A 24,543-nucleotide genomic window follows, 5' to 3' on the forward strand; every position below is an offset into this window, starting at 1 on the left:
ATTCCTGCCGCCGAATTCCACCTTCGCACGACACGCCACAATTTAGGATATCATCCCCACCATCTGGTGGGGACATCCTCATCCATCTGGAAACTGGAAACATCCATCTGGAATGGATATCCTCATCCATTCCAGATGGATGTATCCTCCACAGTGCGGTTTTAAAGGAGCTTTTTACTACAAATACTGGTGCGGTTTAAAAGGAGCTTTTTACTACAAATGAGCTTCCTTGTGCGGTGTTTTCGGGACGATACGACATGTGTACCTTCAAAAAAAGCGCGTACATCTTCCTGAAAGGCCGGCAACGCTCCTATAATTCCTCTGGTGTTGCAAAAGAATGTGGGTGGCGGTGATCACTTAACACCAGGTAACCCTTACGCTCGTTTGTCCTCCTTTTTCATAAAAAAAAAATCGAATAATTGTCAATTTACTATAGAAAAAATAACATTAATTTATTTCATTTAACTGTATCTAATTGCTAATTTTTTCCGAAAGTTTATGAGCGGAAAGTAAATGATAAAGCGGCTATCACAGCGTGTTTTTGGTTTAACGTGATCATCTCCAGTAATATATAATTTTTAAGTGGTCGCGGGTTTTTAAGTAAGATATTTACGTTTGAAATATTAATTTCAGAGACAACATCTCGACATAATAGTGCAGTCGCCTTGCCCGCCGCCAAACGGAACCCAAGTCCTCTCAAACTACGAGTACTTGAGGTCAGAGCACCTGTGGGACACCGAAGATAATTTCCTCATAGCTTTGGTTATATTTTATGCAGTCTTTGCTCTAGTCGCCATTAGTGCATTTGTGTTCGACTGTACGAAATATGTGAAAAGCAAGGAGAAAAGATCTTTGAAAGGTCACAAAGTAACTGTTAATACACCTTAATGTAAATATGTTATTAGTCGTGATTTTATGCAATTACTTAAGTTCGCCTTCGCCAAACTTCTAGTTCACTCTGACGTTGCTGTGAATAGTTGCGCAGTAACTAAAGTAGGGTCACCGACAGGCGAATCCGCAATACGTCTGCGCAAACAGGTGCGCGTGGCAACTTCAGAACGAACTAGACGAATATATATCTAAGCGATATCGTGTAAACTGTCTTCATAACGAAGTTATTCAGAACTGGACTCTGTAATCTGTCATCGCACAATAATTTTTGCTATGATCTATATTCAAAAGTGAAATTATAACAAATAGAAGGACGAAGGAAGATGCTAATGAAACAATGAATGTACATGTTATTACCTACCATAGATAATCTAGATAGAGCCTCTTGCTTTTAGGCAACGCATAAGAACAGGCCAGGTTTATTCTTTAGTGTGCATGACAAGCTACGTCTTACACTCGCAATACATACACAAAATATGTGTCAATCTGTTTTAGTGTGCGTTTGCTGAAAATAAAGTTTAACAGTATAACTACATCATAGTTTCTCAACCTCATTTTGTTCACAGCCCACTTTGAGAATATGTTTTTTTCTAGAGTTTTTTCGTGTATTTTTTTGCCTTTTTAGACTATATTTTTTAATCTACCCACGCCCCATCTGCGCCATCTCAATGCCCCCTAATTTTCTCTGGGTCTACTACTGCCCCCCTGAAAGTCTCAATCGCCCACGTCGAGAACCTATGATCTAGATTCTAGACGGATAAGTTATCTAATGTTATTACAATACTCAAATATAAACATTAATTATGTAAACCAGATTTGCACTTACGTTATTATATAGACTTCATACTTCCTCCATTGCAGTTTTCGGTGGTAACTTCCTTTATATAATATGGTGCTTTTGGTACTATTATTCACCACCAGATATTGTGGTATTTTATTTAATAATATTTAAGTTAATAGTTAAAATATACCTAATCATTTGTCTGTTGTAAAAAATCTTGTATTTCTTCTAGCTTTACGATTTTTATATTAAGTAAATCTAGTGTGAGATATGATGTACAAACATAATATTATTATATAACCTTTAGTTTATTTTTATTATAGAAGTATTATGAATGAAGGCTGAATTGTTCTTCCATCCGTAAAAATATATCTACGTACAATTATATAAATTATTATACAATTATTAAATAGCTGAAGGCATTATTCAGATATTAAGTTGTTCCATGTTAGGCAGGGACTATAATATTATGTTTTCAATTGCGAAATTAATTACTTTTTTTAAATTATTCCGTATATCCTTTATCAATAAGTTTTTTTTTATTTCAACTCTGTTGGCAGACTACTACTACTATAACTCCATAATTCCATGGATTAAAATGCAATAATCCAATTTTTTTTAAATAACTGGTCCCAGTCCCACAGTTAAACTGTTTGCTACCTTCACTGCCTTTAAATGCTCATTTATATAATAATTATAATATATTTGTTAAATCTACTTTTAGAGGAGCCATAACATTAAATTGTAATTAAGTTACCTCGATGAATTATAATAAATAAACAGTGATTATATTTAATAGCATTTTATTTCATGATCTAAAATCTCAATGGTGATTGTACCAATAAATATTTTAAATTAAATAACATAATAAAATTGATTTAAGTTCTATACAATTTTTCTACATATAAGACAAATAGGTACGTTCGAAGTACATTTTAAGTGCGTAACAATTAATTCATTGATTTAAATAAATTCTTCAAGTATTTAAATACCTAAGCAAAATATTGTACCAGTTACCGCCATTCAGTCGCCAAGATAAACATTATTAAATTAATAATACAAAATTTTGTGGTACATAATTTACATAATACATTAAATCTTTACTTTGGTCACCCATATATGTATAAAGTTACATGTTTACATACTTTAGCTTGAAAACATTAACACTTGGTTTTTTTTATGGAATAGGAGGACAAACGAGCGTACGGTACGGGTCGCCGCCCACAATCTCTTGCAACACCAGAGGAATCACAGTTGTTTTTAATAATAGTTGGTCATGATTGCAAAATCAACACAAATACACATAAGCTTGGTGTACTTTTTTTTTTATAGAAAACAAATTTTTAGCAGTTCATCCAAACCAAACCAAAAGCAGTGGAGTTACCAACTATAAATCATAAAAAGAAACTCAAGCGAAATAGCATTGTCAAACTGGTCTTGAAGAAGGGAAGACAGGTCGATGGACCACTCTACCCACAACATTCTAGATATCCATCACATCTGCTGATAGTTTGGGAACTGATTGCAGATATTAATTTAAAAAAAAACTAAGAAGATAAGCTGTTGATGGACTGAAAGGGCTATAGCTTTAGGCGCTTTTTAAACTATTTATGCCGCATTGAGCTGGGAGCCTCACAATTTCTTTCCCATCTCTAGGAAATAAATTAAGAATAAAGGCTCTACTAATGTAACAAAAAATCGTATCTCATAATTATACACACATTTGCACAACGAGGTAACTGCGGCACATACAACTTCAAATGCCGATTCTGAACGGTTTTGGGATCTATTGACCTTTAGGTAATTTTACAACTTTTTGTACAATTTCAACATTTAACAATTGCCATTACTGTGGAATATTTCATAATACCGTTTGCAAATCTCACAAACACATGTCGACGTCTTATCGGTGTAGCGCCTTTTTTCTGTGTATCTATTGTAAAGCGGCTCTGGTTCGATGAAGCAGCTCTCAAGAAGATTTTTCTGCATATTCTCCTCAACTTCCAATGGTTCTTCATCTTTTTCTAACGAGGCTCTAAATGAAAAGAATACGTTAATACTCATTTTGGATCATAGAAATACGGAAAAAAAAATAGTTACAGGTTGTATTGATACTGGAAGAAGTAATTCTAATTTAAGGTTGCGCAGTCGGTCAAACGTAGTATGGTGATTACTACCATGATTGACAGTGCCGTTTAATATAAAAAGTAAATAATATTTGTCTAATTATTATCTAGCCTTGTATGGAAACAAAAAAGTAAAAATAATTATGTGTTGAAAGTTAAAGGCGTCGAATCTTCCATATTTGAACAGTATTTTTAACGTGTCTTTGGGGCATAAATAAACATCTCATGGAGTTTGAAAATGGCATAACTGTTACCATACAGAGATTGATTAGTTAAGAATTGAAATAATTTTATTTAGAGTAGGGAGATTCAGTAGCTTTTACAATATATCCGTATGCCCAAAGTCCTATTTCCTTTTACGCGCCCGTTTTGGTTATATATCATTAATTAATTCATTCAGTGGGTGTGTCTCAGCGCACTATCTTCTTACTGCTCCTTACAGCATGTATCACTTTCGCACATCATGTTGGATAAGATAGCTTGCATTTTAGTCGCGCCCTACAACGAATTCGAGCCGTCCACTAGTGTACCCTTAAGGAATCACTTCGTGAGTGAAATCTGCATTATCACTGTCCCATCACCGACGATGAACCACAATTTAGTATAGCCAGAAACGAGCTAGCGAGCATCAAGAAGCGACTGTGACTACAGTCACAGTTTTATCGCGACGACTCGCACCACTCGTAGTGGTAGAAGAGAATGACTGCTGGGTGTCTGTGCGAGGGCTTCCGACTGCCAAGCAAGCTTGGGGAGTATTTTCTTTGATAACTCTTATTGTTGCGACTAATTAGGGTTCTCGCCGCGTGGTGTGAACGGTCACCGGTCAATTATTTATAATTATGTTCTCTTATGTAGGCCAGTGTTTTTAATTCCGTTTAATAATTTTAAAAATATTTATATTGATAACTTAAAATTACTTAATAAATATATTTTTAATTTTATCAATATTTTAAAGTATTTTAAAACACAGGTATATTGTGGAAAGTGTGATTAGTTTTATTATAACATTCAATTTAAATTTTTAATACAATAATTTAGTGGCAAAGGTCGGGAGGAATCGCTATCGAATAATATATTACACCTACCGGATAACCTGCCGTTAGGCCACTCTATGTCTATTGTACGTTTCTTCAGCGAGAAAATAGTGTAAAGGCCAATAGAAAAAAGTGATGCTAAAAAGTGCAAGCGAGTGCGCGATAATGGCAATACTGCTCTCGCATTGTGAAACGACCTTGAGCGCATTGGTGATAGCAGCTGTATTAAAGTCATGACATATTAAAAATAAATTATAAACATACTTTCAAATACAGCTAATACTTTATACTTTAATTATTACTGTTCGGTCAATACTGTGCAATCCTATATGTGTAGGTAAATAAGAGATGTAAGTAACGTTAAGATTATGGACATTATCTGTGTTATTTTAAAAAAAATATTGTTTAGCGTTCAACAATCTTTAGTCATTGCTTATGTTTAAACAGGAGGCGAAGCTTCTCTAAGGTGTGTCTAACCGATGGATCATATTCATATAGATGATTTACGGCCGTTCCCAATATACTATCTACAGATAGAGATAAATTACTACCATCTACTGTCAGTAATTAGCTGTCAATAATCTGAAGCTGTCCCACTATACCCGATAAGTCATTTTTATCGCCTTATATTGGGACGCGTGAATTACAATTTCCATACAAACTTCTATCGCTGGTAAACTATACGTCGTCCCATTGACAAGCAGCGTGTACGGATAAGGTTAGTTACCGTCGATAAGTTTATTGGGACAGAAAAGTCAATGATAGTTACGATTTTTATCTCAAGTAAGAGATAGACTGAATATTGGGAACGGCCGTTAGATTAGATAGATAGATGACGAGTGACAAAAATTGCGTTCCATTCCTTTAATTTTTCTTGTACATGGCATTTTATTTTATGCTTAACGACGTTTTAGTTAAGCATAAGCTAAACACTGTTTTGTAATAGAAAAAGATAAACTCCATTTTGGATTCGTTATTGTTACGTCAATGACGTTGTTATAGTTAGGTCTACTAACAAAACCCGTCTCTAAGCAATGTTAAAATTAGTTCTTTTGTGATAACACCGTATAATACGAGTATGTCTATCTCTGGTCACACCGTTGATAAGAACAGCAAAACTGGATTCACGACAAGACAACGAGAGTGCAATCTTCAATGATTAGGTCTTTATTTTGTAAATAATACTAGGTACAGAATTTATGAATATCTACTACGTGAAATCATGAATAATCCACAAACTAGGTCTATACCTATGCACATAAAATTACATTCATCTATCTTCTATTGACCTACAGCCAATAACTACTGTATTTTGACCATTTCTATAATATTGACCTAAAACTGCTGGATTCACTGGCGGGATCATGAGGATTTGCTCCCCACAAGTTGCCACTGGTTTCCACATTATATACGCTGTATTCTTTACGGGCCGCGCGACCTTGACGTGCAGAGTTGTCATAGACATTGGCACGAGACTTTGCTTTGGGACTAGAGGGAGACAAACTATCGCTTAGTGAATTATATCTAAGTACAAACGAGCTGTGCGCTAACAGTTAAGCTATACTGCTAATTACATTTATTTTTATTTGTTCAAGGTCCACCAACACAGAATACACATGTCAATTCAAAAAAATTGTAACAGAGAGTCCAAAAATCGTGTTCCTGCAATTACAGGTGAACACATCATGCACATAAACATACAAACAATTTAGTTCATAATTATATAGGAGTAAATAGAAGTCCTTTGCGCTAAAATGTCAAAACAATATAAAAAGATAAATTAATTCCACAAATCATTACAAGCTACAATACAGTCACTTCAATATAATCACTAAAATACAATTTGTTATGTTTTTAAAGTAATAACCCTCACTTCTAGGATTAATACACAAATAAAATTTGAAAAACAAAATTTTATGAACGATGCGGGATGCGAACCCTCGACCTCCGGCGTTCCGTGCCGGTGCTCTAACCAACTGAGCTAACCGTTCGAGTACCGCCTCGTTATAAAATTCTGTTTGCTTTGTTCAACTCTCAGGTTGTGGCTTCATATTCGGTACTCGAATGGTTAGCTCAGTTGGTTAGAGCACCGGCACGGAACGCCGGAGGTCGTGGGTTCGAATCCCGCATCGTTCATAAAATTTTGTTTTTCAAATTTTATATGTGCACTAAAATACAATAGACTATGGAATGAGCTTCTTGGCGCGATGTACTAGGACGATACGACTCGTGTACCTTAAACCTATCATACACTCATCTAACACGCCGGAAACACTTGTGGGTTCATAATTTTGGGTGGGATTTTTGTAAAATCTAGTAAAATTTACAATATATAGCCCATAGGTTACTTCTACACAGACACAATACTAACTTTTAACGTTTTATATAGCGAGTGCTCATAACCCTACAACTTTGGGTTCAAAAAGAAAAATTACAATATAGAGTATGTACAGAGGCACCTTGTACGTCTACAATAAATATTGATCATATTGGCAGCCGTGTCATGACACCGTTTTCATATCGAAAAAAAAATAAACATCTGTACTTGGAACTGACAAACAGGTAACAATTATGTGTTTGATAATTATTGCATTATTACTGGGATCGAAAAGGGCGTAATAACCAAAAATATTTCCGTGTCACATTTCAGTCCACTGTACAATTTCTTTTTCTTCTTTGTGCACGAGTAGTGTGCGAGAGAGATGAACACCTCTTACCATTGACCTGTATAAATAGGTACCACTGGACAAGGTGTTCCATATGTTTTTGTGCCTATTTGAAGCGTACTCGCGAGCGTCCAGAGAACTAATTTTGACGTATAATACAAATGGCTGCGAAGGAACGTACATTACTCTGAAGTATTTTTACATTGTTCGTTTTCCGTGTTATTTATGCTTCAAGAATCAACGTAATAAAGTACCTACACAATTTTTGTGTAAATAATTACCCACCATCTATCGATGTTTGCTGAGGTTGTCATCACTAGTTTTAGTACCGCAGTCTCTCTCTACATGGCCTGTTTGATATTCGCCAAAATGGCGAATCAGGCACAAAAGTACTTTGACAGCCGCTAGTCCAGAGGTATATAGTAGAGCTCAGTGTCTAACAGATATACAGCAACATAGAAAAGTTAAGCATGAATTCGCTGTTACTGTACCCGAATTTATTGATAGGTCGTAAACATTATACTACCAGGTAATATATACGTTAACGGTAACTTCTGTTGGTGGAACAAAAACTACGAGCTATATTTTATCTATTTTGCTAGTACTAGTAATAGACAATGTGATCTTTATTAGCTATATAAATCAAATACGCTATTTAAGAATCACCCCACCTAAAAAGCCGATAACGCTTCTGTGATATTAATAGAGATTGACCTGCGGTCACGGGCGATGATTTGTTGACTCTGGTATCTTAAATAAAACATTACAGCTAAGGTATAGAGTGAATGTACACACTTCCATATACATAGCCCTCTTTCTACGCGTTCTCAGCTGTCTGTGTGTACGTGACAGGGTATAGGTCGCAATGTTGGTAAGGGACTGCTTTGAACAGGGCAGCTGTTGGATGTAGAGCTCTCGAAACTTTGGGAAAAAATAATATTATATTTTACATCAATTTCCTTTCTTTAGTTGAAACCATCGACAGACATCTACATTTTTAATGTTTAATTCCTGCAATTCCTGGAGTTATGGTCGGGAGTGGTGACGTGGCTGGCGTACTTGGTACCGAGCTACGCGATGAGCGGGCTGTATGCGCAGGCGGCGGCTTATTATGACGGCTTCTATGTTTACTTAGGTAATACATATATATCGGATGTTAAATTACAATATATATTTAGTATTTGTTATCCAAATGGTTTGAGTTTTCTTTTAGTGTTTCCACCAATATTTGTCTGACGAGACTGCAGTCTCGTGCCGGAGTTTGGCGAGTCAACTTCTCATAAGGACGCTCCGTGTAGAGCGGAAACACGTGTGGAATTGTGTAAAGACAAATAGGCGGAATTAACACAAAAGAAAACTCAAAAAACATTTTGATAATTATGGATTTCCGCAAAGTACCGCCTACTTCAATAAATTTTATTATTTGTTATATTGAATTAATAGGCAAGTACTAGAACTACTTACGTAACGGTCTTGTACTTTATTAGAATTCACGCATATTTCTTGTTATAATACTCTTGTAGGTAATTCTTAATAATTATAAACTCGGGTAAAGTACAATTATATACATAGTTATAATGTTATAATTATAATTATGCAACTACATGTTGTACCTACCGAAACTTCTCTACCACAAGGATTAACACTATGGTTAAGTCGGTTGTTGTGAGACGAGCTGGGCTATTAACTATGTTCATCATAATTATATTAATTATAAAATTCAATGTGCAAGAATTATTACCTACATAATGTTTGTGACGATATGAAAACGATCTCGTGATGGTAAGTGTTACTACGCCCTGCACTTGACATTCTATATTGAACGCATAATTCTAAGTGGCATTGCAATTACGTCACTTTGAGGCATAAGATGGTAAGTCTCACTACACCTCTAATTTCACAATTTCTCAAACTTACTTACTACGTGCTTACTACATGACAGAAAAAGGCGCCTAATCACAGCCTGCCTCCCAGAGCAGCAGACACATATTACGGACTTCCATATTATGTCACATGCTGCCTCCACTCGCTTCAACTATTTCATACAAGCTCTGTTGAGGCCGATATTTTGTAAAACTCACATAAACTGCCCCACACTAGTTTTAACTGTACTGCTCTCTATTTTACAGTATAATTCTATTTACATTTCTACTTCCAGGCTATATGGTATTATACTTCATCAGCATACAGATGCTATGCCGCGCGGCAGTATTCCTAGTTCCGATGGAGAAGACAGCATCAGTGATATCCGGGTTCTGTCTCCTGCTCAGCACGTTGGTCAACGGGGTCATGCTGCAGCAACAAGATCTGCCACCGTACACCTCATGGCTGGATTATGTCTCTCCGTCCAGATGGGTTATCCCAGAGATTCTGCGGCGGGAAATGAGCGAAACCGCACTGAGAAGTAGTATTAGTAAAGATCTTAGGTGTACTAATAAACAGGTTTGTACACATCTATAATATCCCGTTGAGAAAAATTGTATTACTTTATTTTTCAATCGGCCATCTTGGTAACTGAAACGGTATTTCAGAAGACTTTATTATATTTTTTTTTTCATTATTACGGAGTAGGAGACCAAATTGTACCACTGCCCAAATTTAACTCAAGCCACGAGTCAAAGGATAGCAAAGGGGAAAAAAGTGGCGCAATGTCCGTGGATACAATTCTCCTTTAGCTTACCAAAAACTGGGGCCCTAGCATTAACTTTTAATAAGCGATGCGATTCCGATGCAGTTCAGTTTAGATACCTAAACGGAAACCGCTAAAATTCGTACCATGAGGTGCCTTTTACTGAATGGCGTTTGGATTGCTTATGAAGAATGAACGAAATAAATTTGTTTGTGGTCCGCGGTGTGAGAGAGATGTCGCTCTACAGTCCTTTAATAAGTTTGTCTCTCTTACTCGAACCATATGCGTTGCGTTTCGAAACCTAAAATTATATGATTTTAGCGGTTTTCTTGCGTAGAAATTAATAAAAATACATTTTAAAATTACGCTTTATAGCGTCAAATTATAAACTATTACGCCCTTTTTGTACTTATTAAATAATAGTAATATAAATAAATATAGTTCTTTGAATTACAGTAAAATTAAATGTTTGCTTAGGTGTTTTCGTAAAAATAACGAGTTTTTATAGCACCTCCATTGATTTGAAAGGAGGAGAACATTTTTTTTAATTATTCGTTCTTGCGTACAGGCTATAGCCCGGGCTCTTACTGCCTCGTCTTTGGTATTTTCATTTTTGGTAGGTATTTATTTTCAGTATTTTGTTTTACAACAGTCCCATGAAGTATTCTCATCTCATCTTTCATCAATAATATTTTCCTTTTCTGTATGTTTTCACTATTTTTTAAAACTTATTAACATAACGATTCACTTTCCTCTAAGGAAGTAGCAACTTTTTTCGAATATCTCACTTTGACACATAAGCTATCCAGTTTAGGTTGAAATATTACCTCATGGTACGAATCAATGAACGAACTAAGTAAATCAGTTTACGATTCAATTGTCATCGTTTTTGACATTCAACTGACATCATTGCGATTTAATCAGTTGATTTGACGTCAACCTAACTTAGATAGCTCTAATCACGTTGTCGTACGAAACAAAGCAATTCATTTTAGGTTGTCAATTGAATCGCAATAAGAGTTCATGGTAGGCCCGCTAATCTTAGAATTGGTATGCAAATGATATAATATGGATCTATACCTACTACTTATTTAATTGTCTTTTATTGGAAAATGGCATACTTGATATAAAATTACAATACTGGCCGTTGACCGTTTTGACAGTTAATTCGAGTATTGCTGTCATCTCTGGTCTGGCGCACCCCAGTATCAGCCCGATCCATTTGATCTCGTGCAACGCAGAGCAGCTCGAATTGTCGGGGACCCAGTGCTCTGTGAACGGCTGGATCACTTGGCGTTGCGTAGAGACGTCGCTTCATTGTGTGTCTTCTACCGCATTTATCATGGGGAGTGTTCCGAAGAGCTGTTTAACCTGATTCCTGCCGCCGAATTCCACCTTCGCACGACACGCCACAAGTTAGGATATCATCCCCACCATCTGGTGGGGATATCCTCATCCATCTGGAAACTGGAAACATCCATCTGGAATGGATATCTCCACAGTGCGGTTTTCAAGGAGTTTTTTTCCTCGTACTACAAATGAGCTTCCTTGTGCGGTGTTTTCGGGACGATACGACATGGGTACCTTCAAAAAAAGCGCGTACATCTTCCTTAAAGGCCGGCAACGCTCCTATGATTCCTCTGGTGTTGCAAAAGAATGTGGGTGGCGGTGATCACTTAACACCAGGTGACCCTTATGCTCGTTTGTCCTCCTTTTTCATAAAAAAAATCGAATAATTGTCAATTTACTATGGAAAAAATAACATTAATTTATTCTTTTAACTGTATCTAATTTCTAATTTTTTCCGAAAGTTTATGAGCGGAAAGTAAATGATAAAGCGGCTATCACAGCGTGTTTTTGGTTTAACGTGATCATCTCCAGTAATATATAATTTTTAAGTGGTCGCGGGTTTTTAAATAAGATATTTACGTTTGAAATATTGATTTCAGAGACAACATCTCGACATAATAGTGCAGTCGCCTTGCCCGCCGCCAAACGGAACCCAAGTCCTCTCAAACTACGAGTACTTGAGGTCAGAGCGCCTGTGGGACACCGAAGATAATTTCCTCATAGCTTTGGCTATATTTTATACAGTCTTTGCTCTAGTCGCCATTAGTGCATTTGTGTTCGACTGTACGAAATATGTGAAAAGCAAGGAGAAAAGATCTTTGAAAGGTCACAAAGTAACTGTTAATACACCTTAATTTAAATATGTTATTAGTCGTGATTTTATGCAATTACTTAAGTTCGCCTTCGCCAAACTTCTAGTTCACTCTGACGTTGCTGTGAATAGTTGCGCAGTAACTAAAGTAGGGTCACCGACAGGCGAATCCGCAATACGTCTGCGCAAACAGGTGCGCGTGGCAACTTCAGAACGAACTAGACGAATAGCGATATCGTGTAAACTGTCTTCATAACGAAGTTATTCAGAACTGGACACTGTAATCTGTCATCGCACAATAATTTTTGCTATGATCTATATTCAAAAGTGAAATTATAACAAATAGAAGGACGAAGGAAGATGTCTAATGAGACAATGAATGTACATGTTATTACCTACCATAGATAATCTAGATAGAGCCTCTTGCTTTTAGGCAACGCATAAGAACAGGCCAGGTTTATTCTTTAGTGTGCATGACAAGCTACGTCTTACACTCGCAATACATACACAAAATATGTGTCAATCTGTTTTAGTGTGCGTTTGCTGAAAATAAAGTTTAACAGTCTATCTAGATCATAGTTTCTCAACCTCATTTTGTTCACCGCCCACTTTGAGAATATGTTTTTTTTCTAGAGTATTTTCGTGTATTTTTTTGCCTTTTTAGACTATATTTTTTAATCTACCCGCGCCCCATCTGCGCCATTTCAATGCCCTCTAATTTTCTCTGGGTTTTCTACTGCCCCCCTGAAAGTCTCAATCGCAAACGTCGAGAACCTATGATCTAGATTCTAGACGGATAAGTTATCTAATGTTATTACAATACTCAAATATAAACATTAATTATGTAAACCAGATTTGCACTTACGTTATTATATAGACTTCATACTTCCTCCATTGCAGTTTTCGGTGGTAACTTCCTTTATATAATATGGTGCTTTTGGTACTATTATTCACCACCAGATATTGTGGTATTTTATTTAATAATATTTAAGTTAATAGTTAAAATATACCTAATCATTTGTCTGTTGTAAAAAAATCTTGTATTTCTTCTAGCTTTACGATTTTTATATTAAGTAAAACTAGTGTGAGATATGATGTACAAACATAATATTATTATATAACCTTTAGTTTATTTTTATTATAGAAGTATTATGAATGAAGGCTGAATTGTTCTTCCATCCGTAAAAATATATCTACGTACAATTACATAAATTATTATACAATTACCCCCTTATTCATAATAGTCTGCTAACTTAAAGCATTGCTAATTCGCACTCTGTCTTCTTCTATTGACCTAAGTCGGAATGAGAAAAAACACTCGCGGCTGTTTAAAGTTAGCTGACCATTATGAATAAGCGGGTTTTTAAATAGCTGAAGGCATTAGTCAGATATTAAGTTCCAAGTTAGGCAGGGACTATAATATTATGTTTTCAATTGCGAAATTAATTACTTTTTTAAAATTATTCCGTATATCTTTTATCAATAAGTTTTTTTTTTATTTCAACTCTGTTGGCAGACTACTACTACTATAGCTCCATAATTCCATGGATTAAAATGCAATAATCCAATTTTTTTTAAATAACTGGTCCCAGTCCCACAGTTAAACTGTTTGCTACCTTCACTGCCTTTAAATGCTCATTTATATAATAATTATAATATATTTGTTAAATCTACTTTTAGAGGAGCCATAACATTAAATTGTAATTAAGTTACCTCGATGAATTATAATAAATAAACAGTGATTATATTTAATAGCATTTTATTTCATGATCTAAAATCTCAATGGTGATTGTAACAATAAATATTTTAAATTAAATAACATAATAAAATTGATTTAAGTTCTATACAATTTTTCTACATATAAGACAAATAGGTACGTTCGAAGTACATTTTAAGTGCGTAACAATTAATTCATTGATTTAAATAAATTCTTCAAGTATTTAAATACCTAAGCAAAATATTGTACCAGTTACCGCCATTCAGTCGCCAAGATATACATTATTAAATTAATAATACAAAATTTTGTGGTACATAATTTACATAATACATTAAATCTTTACTTTGGTCACCCATATATGTATAAAGTTACATGTTTACATACTTTAGCTTGAAAACATTAACACTTGGTTTTTTTTATGGAATAGGAGGACAAACGAGCGTACGGTACGGGTCGCCGCCCACAATCTCTTGCAACACCAGAGGAATCACAGTTGTTTTTAATAATAGTTGGTCATGATTGCAAAATCAACACAAATACACATAAGCTTGGTGTACTTTTTTTATAGAAAACAAATTTTTAGCAGTTCATCCAAACCAAACCAAAAGCAGTGGAGTTACCAACTATAAATCATAAAAAGAAACTCAAGCGAAATAGCATTGTCAAACTGGACTTGAAGAAGGGAAGACAGGTCGATGGACCACTCTACCCACAACATTCTAGATATCCATCACATCTGCTGATAGTTTGGGAACTGATTGCAGATATTAATTTAAAAAAAAACTAAGAAGATAAGCTGTTGATGGACTGAAAGGGCTATAGCTTTAGGCGCTTTTTAAACTATTTATGCCGCATTGAGCTGGGAGCCTCACAATTTCTTTCCCATCTCTAGGAAATAAATTAAGAATAAAGGCTCTACTAATGTAACAAAAAATCGTATCTCATAATTATACACACATTTGCACAACGAGGTAACTGCGGCACATACAACTTCAAATGCCGATTCTGAACGGTTTTGGGATCTATTGACCTTTAGGTAATTTTACAACTTTTCGTACAATTTCAACATTTAACAATTGCCATTACTGTGGAATATTTCATAATACCGTTTGCAAATCTCACAAACACATGTCGACGTCTTATTGGTGTAGCGCCTTTTTTCTGTGTATCTATTGTAAAGCGGCTCTGGTTCGATGAAGCAGCTCTCAAGAAGATTTTTCTGCATATTCTCCTCAACTTCCAATGGTTCTTCATCTTTTTCTAACGAGGCTCTAAATGAAAAGAATACGTTAATACTCATTTTGGATTATAGAAATATGGAAGAAAACATTTAGTTCCAGGTTGTATTGATACTGGAAGAAGTAATTCTAATTTAAGGTTGCGCTAGTCGGTCAAACGTAGTATGGTGATTACTACCATGATTGACAGTGCCGTTTAATATAAAAAGTAAATAATATTTGTCTAATTATTATCTAGCCTTGTATGGAAACAAAAAAGTAATAATAATTATGTGTTGAAAGTTAAAGGCGTCGAATCTTCCATATTTGAACAGTATTTTTAACGCGTCTTTGGGGCATAAATAAACATCGTATGGAGTTTGAATATGATATAACTGTTACCATACAGAGATAGATTAGTTAAGAATTGAAATAATTTTATTTAGAGTAGGGAGATTCAGTAGCTTTTTCAATATATCCGTATGCCCAAAGACCTGTCTCCTTTTACGAGCCCGTTTTGGTTATATGTCATTAATTAATTTATTCAGTGGGTGTGTCTCAGCGCACTATCTTCTTACTGATAAGATAGCTTGCATTTTAGTCGCGCCCTACAACGAATTGGAGCCGTCCACTAGTGTACCCTTAAGGAATCACTTCGTGAGTGAAATCTGCATTATCACTGTCCCATCACCGACGATGAACCACAATTTAATATAGCCAGAAACGAGCTAGCGAGCATCAAGAAGCGAGTGTAGTCACAGTTTTATCGCGACGACTCGTAGTGGTAGAAGAGAATGACTGTTGGGTGTCTGTACGAGGGCTTCCGACTGCCAAGCAAGCTTGGGGAGTATTTTCTTTGATAACTCTTATCGTTGCGACTAACTAGGGGAGAGTTGTGTGAACGGTCACCGGTCAAGTATTCATAATTCTGTACTCTTATGTAGGCCAGTGTTTTTAATTCCTTTTATTAATTTTTACAAATATTTATTTTGATAACTTAAAATTACTTAAAAAATATATTTTTAATTATATCAATATTTTAAAGTATTTTAAAAGACAGGTATATTGTGATATAAATCAATAAGTGATTTTACATCCTATTTTGAATAAAAATATTTAAATTTGTGGAAAGTGTGATTAGTTTTAGTATAACATACAATTTAAATTTTTAATTCAATAATTTTGTGGCAAAGGTCGGGAGGAATCGCTATCGCATAATATATTACGCCTACCGGATAACCTGCCGTTAGGCCGATCTATGTCTATTGTACTTTTCTTCAGCGAGAAAAAAGTGTAAACGCCAATAGAAAAAAGTGATGCTAAAAAGTGCAAGCGAGTGCGCGATAATGGCAATACTGCTCTCGCATTGTGAAACGACCTTGAGCGCATTGGTGATAGGAGCAGTATTAAAGTCATTAGATATTAAAAATAAATTATAAACATACTTTCAAATCCAGCTAATACTATGTACTTTAATTATTACTGTTCAGTCAATACTGTGCAATCCTATATGTATAGGTAAATTAGAGATGTAAGTAACGTTATGATTGTGGACAATATCTGTGTTATTATAAAAAAATATTTTTTTAGCGTTCAACAATCTTTAGACATTGCTTATGTTTAAACAGGAGGCGAAGCTTCTTTAAGGTGTGTCTAACCGATGGATCATATTCATATAGATGATTTACGGCCGTTCCCAATATACTATCTACAGATAGAGATAAATTACTACCATCTACTGTCAGTAATTAGCTGTCAATAATCTGAAGCTGTCCCACTATACCCGATAAGTCATTCTTGTCGCCTTATATTGGGACGCGTGAATTACAATTTCCATACAAACTTCTAACGCTGGTAAGCTATATATCGTCCCATTGACAAACAGCGTGTACGGATAAGGTGAGGTACCGTCGATAAGTTTATTGGGACAGAATACTCAATGATAGTTACGATTTTTATCTCAAGTAAGAGATAGACTGAATATTGGGAACGGCCGTTAGATTATACAGGGTCTGTCGTAAATAATGGATAATCCGTTAAGTGGACTTAACCCCGATGTCAGGCTACAATCAAATCTAGTTTTTACGTCAGTTTTATCAACAGTGTAAAAATGATGCATACTTTTAGTTTTTTTCTAAATTTTTGCTCTTTTGATCATTCAATCGGTTGCCATTTCTTTAAAATTAGGTATTTTTGTGTATTTTTTGGCATCGTATTCCTAAAGACTTGTTTTATTAAATTTAATTACATTTATAGACCATGTTATCGTAAAATATTATTAAAACTAACATTTTAAGTAATTTTTTTCCGTTTTTTTGTAATTACTTGTAGTTTTGACCCTTGATTGTGAAAAAAAAAAGTATGGTGCTATAGCTGCCCATTATCTTAAAAACATGGCTAGTATGTGTAGATTCTAAAAAGGTATGATAAACTCCATTTTGGATTCGTTATTGTTACTTGTCAATGACGCTGTTATAGTTAGGTCTACTAACAAAACACGTCTCTAAGAAATGTTAAAATTAGTTATTTTGTTATAACACAGTATAATACGAGTATGCCTATCTCTGGTCACACCGTTGATAAGAACAGCAAAACTGGATTCACGACAAGACAACGAGGATGCAATCTTCAATGATTTGGTCTTTATTTTGTAAATAATACTAGGTACAGAATTTATGAATATCTACTACGTGAAATCATGAATAATCCACAAACTAGGTCTATACCTATGCACATAAAATTACATTCATCTATCTTCTATTGACCTACAGCCAATAACTACTGTATTTTGACCATTTCTATAATATTGACCTGAAACTGCTGGATTCACTGGCGGGATCATGAGGATTTGCTCCCCACAAGTTGCCACTGGTTTCCACATTATATACGCTGTATTCTTTACGGGCCGCGCGACCTTGACGTGCAGAGTTGTCATAGACATTGGCACGAGACTTGGCTTTGGGACTAGAGGGAGACAAACTATCGCTTAGTAAATTATATCTAAGTACAAACGAGCTGTGTGCTAACAGTTAAGCTATACTATACATTTATTTTTATTTACTCAAGGTCCACCAACACAGAATACACATGTCAATTCATAAAAGTTGTAACACAAAGTCCAAAAATCGTGTTCCTGCAGTTACAGGTGAACACATCATGCACATAAACATACAAACAATTTAGTTCATAATTATATAGAAGTAAATAGAAGTCCTTTGCGCTAAAATATCAAAACAATATAAAAAGATAAATTAATTCCACACATCATTACAAGCTACAATACAGTCACTTCAATATAATCACTAAAATACAATATGTTATGTTTTTAAAGTATAACCCTCACTTCTAGGAAATAAAATTTGAAAAACAAAATTTTATGAACGATGCGGGATTCGAACCCTCGGCCTCCGGCGTTCCGTGCCGGTGCTCTAACCAACTGAGCTAACCGTTCGAGTACCGCCTCGTTATAAAATTCTGTTTGCTTTGTTCAACTCTTAGGTTGTGGCTTCATATTCGGTACTCGAACGGTTAGCTCAGTTGGTTAGACCACCTGCACGGAACGCCGGAGGTCGTGGGTTCGAATCCCGCATCGTTCATAAAATTTTGTTTTTCAAATTTTATATGTGCACTAAAATACAATAGACTATGGAATGAGCTTCTTGGCGCGATGTACTAGGACGATACGACTCGTGTACCGGTTTTATATATATATCTTCCCGAACAGATACGACTTAAGGACCTTCAAGAAAAAAGCATACTCCCACCTTAAAGGCCGGCAACGCATTTCTTGACATACCTGTTGTTGCGGATGTCCATGGGCGGTTGCCTCACCTCTCCCCATCCCGTGAGCCTCTTGCCCGTTTGCCCCCTCTCATATAAAAAAAAAACCTTAAACCTAGCATGCACTCATCTAACACGCCGGAAACACTTGTGAGCTCTGGTAGTGGTGTTTCAAGAGATTATGGGCTGCGAGTGCTCGTTTATCATGAGAGGTACCCGTAGGTACGCTAGGTTCAGAATGACGAGCGCGGTTCCACGTGACCGGATTTTTGTATCACTCACGTTCATGTTATGCGTTGCGACTAATATTGACAATGTTGTGGCCAGGTGATGACGTCACTTTACATCTAGTCAGCCAACTGTCAGTCTCCTTTTTCAATTAAAGTTCGACCAAGACTGTAGATCATAGCAAGAGTTCAGACTATCTTGTGTGTGGCATGAGAATATATAAACATATATATATTTACGGATCGTTTGACGTACTTATGTGCATACTTATGCATTTGTGTATTTGCTTGTACTTACTTGGGGCATTGACAAGTGACAGCATCATTATCAAGGCTGCAGCATGAGCGGGAACCACCTGACCGAGATCTGGATCGTGACCCTGATCGTCTCCTGCCTTTCTTACATTTGTTCCTAAATAAATATACTCATATAAATCAATCAATACTAGTGGGGGCTCGGGTGGCACTGACTATCTAGGTAGCACATATAAATAATAGTACTTTATTAATATTAAAGGTAAAGGTTTGCATAAGAGGTGTATTAAAAAAATAACTTAAAGTATTTAAATAAATTTGTTGAAAATAGCCAATCGCGCTTTAAACGCCTGCCGTATTAGCGGTTTTCACTGTTGCCGTAAGCATTACAGGTACAATGACGTCAAGGTTTTAAAACAAACAAACAAAACAAGCGGAGAGGTTAATTCATTGGTTGCGACTGACATTTGACGCTTTTCATTTACTTCAAACTCGCTCGCTCAAATATTTTAATTTCACAGATTATATATTGAATTTTGTAAAAAGTAATTTTTATCTCGAATTAAAATTATTATCAATTATATTGATGCAGGCATAATTTTAAAGTGATAAACGTTATATTATAGTAATTTAAAACGAAAATTTTTGAACGGTGCGACCAATGTATGCTACCAAATTAATTTCTAAATTTAATTCCAGACGATTACTTGAAAATAACAAAATGTAATAAAACAAAATATACTTATTTAAAACATAATATTAAGCCTTATCCTTTAGCTATACGAATAAACAAGCTACTAATAATGACCTGTGATACTGGGCTGAATGACACACTTGCCCTTGCCTGGGTTCATTATCCGGCGGCCTGCAGGTACACTTGTTTTGTTTTTGACCACTTTTCATATTATTGCAGCTCACACTCCAAACTTCATCAATTCGCACCTTGGTAGCTATTTCAATTTTTGGTGATAGTATACCCTGTGGAAATGCCAGACTAGCAAAATTTCAATAAAAAGAAATAGCAGATAGGTTGAAAATTTATCAGATGTTGTGTTAAAGAGTTAGAATGATGCCCACTTGGTGACAACGGAGTTGACAATTACGTGAGTCTTTAGGATCTAGAATTCGGATATTAGCCGAGGTAATTCAGGAAGTACACTCCCAGGCATAATTAACCGCCCACCATTATGGTTTGTCACCCTATTTGTTAAAGTTAACTATGTCTTATCAACTGTTTGATATTTTATCAACTCTAGCAATAAATTAAACACGTATACTCTCATTTCGTTTCCTAAATTTGTGTCACCGAAGGGTTTTTGGAATTTAGTTGTTGTTTGAAATTATTGCAGTTGTGTTACTATGTTAACATTTCCTTTTCTGTTCTGTCTTAGTGTGCGAATATTATTTAATTTGATATTGTAGTGTTTGCTCATTGTTTGAACGGACATTGTTTCACTGAGAAAAATGCCATTCGATGCAACTGGTGTAGCCAGGGCAGTGGCATTGGCTGACGGTGGGTACAGCCAACGTTTCATCGCTCGTACACTCGGTGCACCTCGAACTACGGTACGAGATGCCTTCAGACGATTTCGGGAGAAGGACCTATACACCCGCATGCCAGCTCAAGGTCGATATCGATGCACTTCAACACGAGATGACCATTTCGACCGCTGTTGAAGCTCGTGAAGCTCTTTTTGAGGTGAGAAATGTCAGTGTAAGCGTACGTACCATTTGAAGAAGACTGGCAGAAGGAAATCTGAGAGCTTTTCATCCAGCTCGCGCCCCATAGCTGCTCGCACAATATCGTAGAGCTATACTTGGTTATGCGCGAGAATATGCTGACTGTACTATGGAGGTATGACGGACGTACTCTTCTCAGATGAGAGCAGAATAGCCTTAAGAGGTCAAGATGGACGTCAACGTGTCTACAAGCGAAAAATTAAAGGTTTTCTCCATGCGCTATAACGGAAACAGTGGGTTACCTAGAAGGTTCCATAATGGATTGGAGTGGTATCTCTTACGAGGCCTCGTACTGATCTTGTTGTGTTTGATAGAGGCAGTATAAACGCTCAACGGTACGTGGTACATGTCCTTCAAGACCATGTCATACCTTACGCACCGTTCATTGGCAAAAATTTCAAATTAATGCATGATAATGCACGTTGCCATACCGCAAGATTCATCAGTGGGATTCTACATGAGGTCGGGATTCAAGTTTTACCTTGGCCGGCACGTAGTTCGGATCCTAACCCAATTGAGCACATTTGGGACAACCTCAAAAGGCATGAGCAAGAGTACCAGCCCTTACGACCTCAGGAGAGCTTAAAACAGTTGCGGTAGAGGAGAGCCCAATACATGTACCCCAAATGTACATTTAACATATCATGGATGGATTGGCAAACCGGCTTCAAGAAGTCATAAGTTCTAGAGGCGGCAAAGCTTATTACTAATTTTTATTTTTTCTCTTAATTGAACCAATATTTATGATTTTTTTTTTTTTTTTTTCATTGAAGACTTAAAAAAATAGTTTTTTTGATAGCATCCTTCAATAAACAAGTTTTTTTCAATATTTTTATTGTTTCTTTTTCTTAAAAAAAAAATAGTTTTTAACCTACCTATCATTATATGTGGTCTAAGATTGACAATTTCTGCAATTTGGAAGAAATACAAGGTTGGTTAATTATGCCTGTGAGTGTATTATCAAAGAGGGGTGATACAACAAATGGGTTAACGCGAAATGTAGTCGTGGTTCCTTTGATGGGGTCCGCGACCATCTCAACAGTTCACTCCCTAGAAGATACAAGTTTCTTCCAGCCCTTGTTGATGATTTTTCGAGTTTTTGTTTTTGTTGTCAGTAGGTATCTAATTATGTTCACTAACTATAATATTTTTAGTTCGCATCTAAGGACTTCACTGTAGTTCAATGTTCTTTAGTAAACTACTGGGAATCAGTATTGGATTCGAGAAAGGAACTAACAAACTAAAAGATCGAACTAGTATATTAAGGACCTGAGAACTAAGTTGACCACTCCCAGTTATGAACTATTATGTGCAAGCCTATAATATAAAGGAACCTCCCACTGGTAAATGCTCATAGTATAGTTCATGAAAATTTAGGTATCTTAGTTAAGCATATATCATACAAAATTTTCATAAAAATATTTTTAAAAGCTGAATAATAATTTTTGTAACTAAAAATAAATATTTAAATAAACAAGTACCTACCGGAAAATTCTTAGACCTTCTCATTAGCAAGTCAACACCATCATTGGAACACATATTTGGCGGAAACAATACATCATTTAGAGAGCCCAGATACTGAGCCAATATCACACATTCACTTGATGTACAGTCATCACACCATTGGACCAATTCACAGTAAATAGTTTCATCCTCTGTAATGTAATGACATATATGGGTTTGTAGCATGTATAAACCAAGCTGCGAGAAACATTTTCACAGAAAAGGGAAGTTATTAAAAAAACTACATACTTAGTAAACAACACATATTATTGAGCGCGCATCCCTCCTGATATCTCTTTTTGAAATAAAATATATCCTGGAACATCAATGGAAATGTTGGAGGGAGTAGACAAGTCTGATAGCTGGTACCAAGAGCATACACTGTGAGAGAGACCCGTCCATCCTGACACAACCAAACCCCTGGACATGAAACCTGTAAAGTTATGATGATATAATTTGATGTGTTATAATGTGTAACTTGCTTTCTAAGGGTTTGGCACTGGTTTGGACTAAGAATATATTTTGATTCAATTTATATCCATAATTTCACTGTTTCTAACGAAAATAATTTATGCACCTTTTGAATATCGATTTCGATAGTTATTTCGATAACTTTCGGCATTTTGTGAATTCATAATATCCTGAAATATGAAGTTATTTACTACTAATTATATACCAAGTACTTTACATTTTGACCATGTGGCTACTAGGTAATTAATTGGTTGTTAACTATCATAATCCTAAATCCATCAATAACACATATTCACAAAATTTTGAAATTTCAAAATAAAACACCAATTTCCAAAACAAAACAATTACATTTTATTTACCTGCTGATTTTGGTATTTTTGACAATGACATTGACAATGAAACTTTTACTTTTGGGATTTTATGACCTGGTAACTAAGACCTTTAAGTCCAGTCTTTTTTTTATTATCTAAATATGTATACTTTTCATTTCACAGTTCACTTATCACTTCACTTTATTTTATATTGTTAGAATTGTATTCTTAATATATTTAAATAATGGTTTATAACTTCTTTTGTCTCTTAATAATTGATCAAGTGGAGGCGGGTGGGATGAAGAATCACATAAAATTTTGGAGTCACTGATTTCACTAGCCAGCACAAGTCTGTCAAACAGAAATGTTTGGCAGTCGAAAATAAGGTGGTCCATAGTTCCTTCATTTGAATTGCAATGTGGGCAAATTTTATTCTCAACAATACCCAATCTTGCAAGGTGTGACGGTGCAGTATTATGTCCAAAACGCAATCTATTTATCGTGGTAATAAAATCTCTGTTGCAATCCTTCAATTGATTGTACCAGGGTCTGACAGGTATGTTTTCCTGTATGCGGCCATATTATCTTGGTCTTTCTTCCACATGTCTAACCATAACTTTTGAATTTCTTGGTCAATATATTGGAGACAATCAGTCATAGGAATCTCTATAACATTTTTAACATCAACTGAATTAATACCTTCATATGCAGTCTTATCAGCCATTTCGTTACCTGTAATACCTTTATGTGATGGCATCCATAGGAAGGCCACTTGAATATGCTCAAGGTGGTATTTATATATTATTTCTTTTATAAAAAAGAGGATATAGTTAGATTTAAAATTAACTGTAATATTAGTTAAACCTTTTATTAATCTTAAAGAATCGGTTACTATTAAAAAGTTCTTAAAGTTGTGAATTTCGCGTATTCTTATTAATGCCTGATAGACTGCATATGATTCTGCTGTAAAAATTGAGCATGATTGTTGTAGAACAAAATTTTTACAAAATTTGGTTTGTGGATGATATAGAGCA

At 35.4% G+C, this 24,543-nt stretch overlaps 2 protein-coding genes across 9 annotated transcripts in view; one reads left to right on the top strand and one right to left on the bottom strand.

Moving 5' to 3' along the window:
• LOC126977053 (ATP-binding cassette sub-family G member 8) overlaps positions 1–14,040 on the top strand; it is a 95,481-nt gene extending 81,441 nt beyond the window's left edge. The window contains exons 18-19 of one of the 4 annotated variants that reach the window (XM_050825721.1): positions 634–859; positions 12,303–14,040. In XM_050825721.1, the coding sequence (XP_050681678.1) occupies positions 634–859; positions 12,303–12,331 (255 nt within the window). In that variant the 3' untranslated portion in view covers positions 12,332–14,040. Of the gene's footprint in view, positions 1–633; positions 2,469–9,656; positions 9,941–12,076 lie in introns of those variants that run through there. The other 3 variants (XM_050825720.1, XM_050825719.1, XM_050825718.1) reach the window with 3 other exon arrangements.
• Positions 2,511–23,545, bottom strand: LOC126977067 (spermatogenesis associated 6-like protein). 5 transcript variants are annotated; one of them, XR_007732139.1, is made up of 8 exons: positions 23,305–23,544; positions 22,977–23,160; positions 22,710–22,879; positions 20,293–20,462; positions 19,528–19,641; positions 18,034–18,186; positions 14,790–15,276; positions 2,514–3,219 (listed from the first exon to the last, which is right to left on the bottom strand). XR_007732139.1 is itself a non-coding variant. In XM_050825756.1 (7 exons), the coding sequence occupies exons 1-7, from the start codon at positions 23,347–23,349 to the stop codon at positions 3,506–3,508; spliced, it is 1,038 nt and encodes a 345-aa protein (XP_050681713.1). In that variant the 5' UTR covers positions 23,350–23,545; the 3' UTR covers positions 2,511–3,505. The 5 variants fall into 5 exon arrangements, 4 of the variants coding, with proteins under 4 accessions (XP_050681713.1, XP_050681715.1, XP_050681712.1 ...); XM_050825756.1 differs by lacking the exon at positions 14,790–15,276 and having other exon boundaries at positions 2,511–3,707; positions 23,305–23,545; XM_050825755.1 differs by lacking the exon at positions 2,514–3,219 and having other exon boundaries at positions 14,031–15,276.
• Positions 23,546–24,543: the final 998 nt, after the last annotated feature.

The sequence above is a fragment of the Leptidea sinapis genome, chromosome 43 (assembly GCF_905404315.1).
Source record: "Leptidea sinapis chromosome 43, ilLepSina1.1, whole genome shotgun sequence".
NCBI lineage: Eukaryota > Metazoa > Arthropoda > Insecta > Lepidoptera > Pieridae > Leptidea > Leptidea sinapis.

Bases quoted from the DNA above. Each gene is read 5' to 3' on its own strand.
- LOC126977067 (XM_050825756.1), bottom strand. From the start codon at position 23,349: ATGCCGAAAGTTATCGAAATAACTATCGAAATCGATATTCAAAAG. The intron at 19,642-20,292 runs GTCATTATTAGT...ATATTTATTTAG, and splicing joins CATTCAGCCCAGTATCACAG to GAACAAATGTAAGAAAGGCA. The intron at 3,708-18,033 runs GTCAATATTATA...CTTTTCATTTAG, and splicing joins AGTGAATCCAGCAGTTTCAG to AGCCTCGTTAGAAAAAGATG.